General features: G+C 32.2%; 1 protein-coding gene across 1 annotated transcript; it reads left to right on the top strand.

Moving 5' to 3' along the window:
* Window positions 1–2,727: 2,727 nt before the first annotated feature.
* LOC131074254 (RING-H2 finger protein ATL2) lies at window positions 2,728–3,543 on the top strand. The gene has a single exon (XM_058010839.1). It carries the CDS (start codon window positions 2,842–2,844, stop codon window positions 3,367–3,369), a length of 528 nt encoding a protein of 175 aa, XP_057866822.1. The 5' UTR covers window positions 2,728–2,841; the 3' UTR covers window positions 3,370–3,543.
* The last annotated feature ends 1,531 nt before the right edge of the window (window positions 3,544–5,074 follow it).

A 5,074-nucleotide genomic window follows, 5' to 3' on the forward strand; every position in this document is an offset into this window, starting at 1 on the left:
AGGAAGTGTGCCTGAATGCATGTGCATTCCCCTTATGTAATATTTCTATACTTTTAGCAGAGTATATTAATATTGTGGGTTTGAATCCCATCATGGTTTTCCCCTTAACCTAGTTTCCACATAAAAATCTTGGTGTTATGTTGTTGTTTATCTTTGCTTTGTGTTTCTGCACTTCACTTCTTTTCATATACATTAAGTGGTTTAAAGATCAGATTGTCAAAATCAGAAATTGCACAATAGTGATTCACCTCCCCCTCTCAATGTTCAATGATTCCAACACTTTCTCCATGGTTGGCAAGTAATATCTAGTACGTAGAAGCTTCTTCCCCAAAGCAGGACCACTAGAATGAGCCCCACAAATAACTTCATTTAGTTCCTTTAATTCTTGTTGTGTTTCTTCTGAGTCAATAAATCTAAGGAGAGATCCATCAATACTTTTTTGATATAGGGTGTCTATAATGATAGTAAATTGAGAGGCTTGTTGTATCAAGGTTTTTCTTTGGTTACGAGATAGGTCAGGTGATAGGTATTGGTCATGTAAGTAGGTGTAGATGTCTTTATACCAAGGGGAGTTTGGAGCAACGATTACACAAACACACTCAAATTGGGGAACCTCGTAGCGGGAACCATCAGCTATTTGACTAACTCAAAATGTGTAAATAGTGACATTAACAAACTACTTAGCCTTTAGCCTATATTAGAGAGTCTTATTTACAATAGTTAAATTCTCCACCTAGGGGTTTTACAGTTTTCCAACACCTAATGTAGTCAAGGCACATGGACTCACCTTTTAAGTCATATATCTTATATGTACATAAAACTTTTATCACATTTTTGTCATGCACATGACACATTATGAATATTTGTACTACACGAGATGAAGTAGGTTAGAGTCCACATCTACCTTCTCATCTCACTTCTTTTCTATATGTATTCAAGAGGATCATGTGTCATTTTGATCTTTTGGATTCACACGTATTATGTGGATATATTGCATATCTTTTATTTATTTAGAATATATTGTAGAAGGTTTAACATTATTTTATATTATGCTTTGAGGGTCAAATATCCAACTCCAACATGGTATGAGAGCTCCAAATTGGCAACTAACTTCTCAAATTAGAGGGGTTTAGTTGCTAACTTTCATATGGTGCATATTGGATCCAAATAGACTCTTCCATTGCGCTTAGAAGTCCTGGAAGATTAATTTTGATATATAACACTTCACATTTCAAAGACAAGAAAGTTCTAGCATTGTTTTGATGGCACAATTTTAAAGGCATAAACCATTCATTGAAAAGCATAGATCCATATAAAAATTTGTATGGCTTATTAGTTAGTTTCAATTAAAAATAATGGAGAGAATATTCTCATTAAATTTAGCATATTCTTAGCTATATTTATGAGGTAAAATGCTATTTTTAATCATTAAATTTAACTTTTGGATTGCCAGTATAGCTACAAGTGTCAAAGAATGCTTTTCTAGTTTGAGGAATATTCTATTAACTGATTTTATCAAATTTTACTCTAAATTAGACCCCTTGTACACCAATAGTTTCATTTTGAGAGGATGTTGCATGTTTTTGTTGTCATCTCAATTTATGGAATGAGCATTTCTTTGCATGGAGTTCTTTCCTTCTCACATTTCAGGGGGTCACATAGACCTCTCTTTTCTCTCTTATGAGGTGAACATTTATTGTATATTATGCTAGAAGTAGTTCTTAGAGCTCTTGGTAATTCCTCCTTTCTTCTTCACTTGCATATTTTTATCATGCATCTCTTCTCTTTTAGAGATGAGTTTTATTTCTTTGTGAGTTTTCTCTTTTACTCTATTTATTATAAATTTGTGCATGGGCACCTAATATGCCCTAGTAATTAAAACCCATATTCATTACATATATTTTTCTTTAAGTTGCACTTAAGGGGGTTACGAGTATAAATAATAAAATTATCAAAATGGTTATCTTGTAACCCACCTAGAAGAGTCCTATTGATACCAGTTAAGTCTTCGCTTAGGGAATTTTACCTTTTTATCTCACCTCATGTGATTGAGATGCATGTACTCACCCTTTGTGACACATATCCCATGTACATATGACACGTTCATTACACTTTTTTCATGCACATGACACATCATAGACACATGGCCCACACTCTCAAGACACTTAAAATCCACACCTACCTTCTCATGTCACCTCTTTTTATATATTCAAGACAATCACATACATTATATTATTAATTGAATCTATAAAATAAATATTTATTTAATATTTCAAAAATTCATATAAAAAATCAAACTAATGATAATACATTTTACAAAATAACTTCCTTATTTTATTAGAAAAATCTCCATACCAATTTCCATAAAAAAAAATCCAAAGAAAAACACACCTACCTTTAATTGAATTCCAAACTCCGAAAAGAGTTAATGAAATTAACTTAAAACCACTCTTACCCAAACAAAACTAAAAGCCGTTGCTCAACAATGAAAGCATGCTACCTGTTTGTTGTGTGAGAGAACCTATTTTGAAAAATTCGTTTTTTATGGGTAAAACAGCCAGTAAAACGTTGACACGTGTTAACTGTCTCATAACATATGTTTTGAACGTCAACGGCGGAGCCTAATACGGACAAATTCGCCGCAATTTTAGCACACGGGGAAAGATTTTCTTCAGATTCTGTGTGACAAAAGATTTATCCCCATCCATCGCCATCTCATCTCTATCCATTCATTTTCATCTTTATCGTTTTATTTCGATTCTAAACACTACCTATAAACTTCTCCATCTTCGATTTCAAAAACTCTTCCAAACAAAATTTACAGCATTTTTTTGGATAGCCATGGATCCCCGCAATCGCATGGATTTTTTTGCTGTGAATGAGGTAATAATGGCAGGAGCTCTGGTTATTTTGTTTGGGGTGATTATATTTCTGTTTCTCTTCTGTATCTATGCAACATTGCGTCGAAGGCTATACCTGCAACTTTCTATGCCCACCCAGAATTCTTTAAGGGTTCTTCCTTTTTCGCTTACACAAGACGATCCCTCTATAACAGGCTTGGATGCAGAATTAATGGCGGCTCTACCCATGTTTGTGTATAAATCAGAAAGAGTCAGAGTGTGGGCAACAGAATGTTCTGTTTGTCTCTCTGAATTTCAAGATGGGGAAAAAATGAGGCTTTTACCCAGTTGTAATCACAGTTTTCATGCATCGTGTATTGATATGTGGTTTTATTCACATTCTAATTGTCCTCTGTGTCGAAAAAATGTAGATCTCATTAAATATAATGCAGTGGGGCAAAGGAGTGGAGATATTGTTATTGTTGATATAGAGCAGAATACAAGCAGGGCAGAATTAGAGAGGAAATAGAGGAGGTTGGTTGAATCATGGTCGCCAAAATTTTCTCGGCTTCATGATGCAAGAAATTTCTTGGCTGTACGTATCATATCATCTATGGAAACCCTAATGAGTTTTGAGCTATGTAAATTTGTAATGGATTCACACGATTTGTAAATTTTGGCTCTCTTCCTCTAGAAATCTTGTAAGGCCTTTAAATGTTTGCTCTTTGTGATTTGCAGAGTGAAGAGCCACATTTTCATTATAATTGATTTTTTTTTTTTTTAATGGATACATCTGGTTTGAATCTTGGTATTCACAACAATAACACTTAATTTCTCCTAGTCACAACACCACCACCACCACTTAACCAACAAGCAATGAGAAGAACTCATTTTAATTGATTGTTAATTATCTATTCTTATTTCTATTTTAATTGACCTTGTTTCATGGTTGCATGTATTTTATATTGATGATCACAACAACAACAATAGCACCACTCAACCAACTATTATGAGAAGAACCCACTTCAATTGCCTCTTAATTATCTATTCTTATTTTAATTTTAATTGACCTTGTTTTATGGTTTCATGCATTTTATGCTTTGAGAAAAAGAAACTCACATTTGTGTAATCTTGACAACTGATTCAGCGCCCCCCCCCTTCAGTTGTCTTCTGGTTATCTCAACTGTCTAACAGATCTAAAGTTTCTAGCAATTGAAGTGTGTTTATTTTTTCTTGTCTAAATATCATTAATTGATGTGTGAACAACTTTTATATTTTCATATTTTATGGGTGATATTTTATGAAAGAAATTTGACATTGCTAGAATGCATTTCTTAATATACAGTTTTATAATGGATGCAGATTTGAATTGAATATTTCTATTTTAAAAAATAATTTCATAAAATTGAAAATCATTATATTATATATATTTAGGTTTCTTATTTAAAAAGAGATTTTCAATTTTTCTTGGACTTTTTCTAATCATTTGGTGATCTTAATTCTTAATATTTTATTAGAATACTTAATTACTCAATATATAAAATTTCTCAATGAATGTTACCTAGTAAGTTTGAGAGTTTTTATAATTGAATGGTCCCATCATTTTATCGAAGTAACTAAAGGTAAAAATCTAAACTAAAAAAAATAAACAAGCTAGTGGTGGCATCCATATTTATTGAAATTATAATACTAAATATCAATATCATAAATATGAAAAAGAGAAAAATTACTCAATATTATTCAAGAATTAAGTTGATGCCTTTTAAAAACTCATTACATTATAAGAAGAAATTCTAGCCCAAAATCATAAAATAATAGATAAAAACTAGGAGTTACAAATATCTTAATGAGGTTGAGTGAGTGGAGTGGGGGCAACTAGTATTAGTTGATAGTATAAGGAGGAAATGAGATAGTAGAGAGGTTGCCTAATCAAATTTTGTATTGAAAAAAGGACTTACATTTGTTGTGGATTGTTAAATGGGTATTTGTGTTTCAAAATTTTTTTATTAAAGGTAGATGAGAGTGGGACTAGGATAGAATTGGTTATGGTTTTGAGTTATAGTTTATCATTGTTGTTGCTCAATTATGAATGATGATAACCTGTCAATTGTTAGTGAGGATGGCTTATAACTTCAATTGACATGCCTGAATTCCTTGTAAATGGGGAATTTAATGAAATATAGAAAGGTTTTTAGATATCTTACCATCCCTTTTTGATTGGGTGTCCCTATTCA

The sequence above is a fragment of the Cryptomeria japonica genome, chromosome 7 (genome assembly GCF_030272615.1).
Source record: "Cryptomeria japonica chromosome 7, Sugi_1.0, whole genome shotgun sequence".
Lineage (NCBI taxonomy): Eukaryota > Viridiplantae > Streptophyta > Pinopsida > Cupressales > Cupressaceae > Cryptomeria > Cryptomeria japonica.

What these genes read in the sequence shown, in the direction of transcription:
- LOC131074254 (XM_058010839.1), top strand. Translation starts at nt 2,842, where the DNA reads ATGGATCCCCGCAATCGCATGGATTTTTTTGCTGTGAATGAGGTAATA.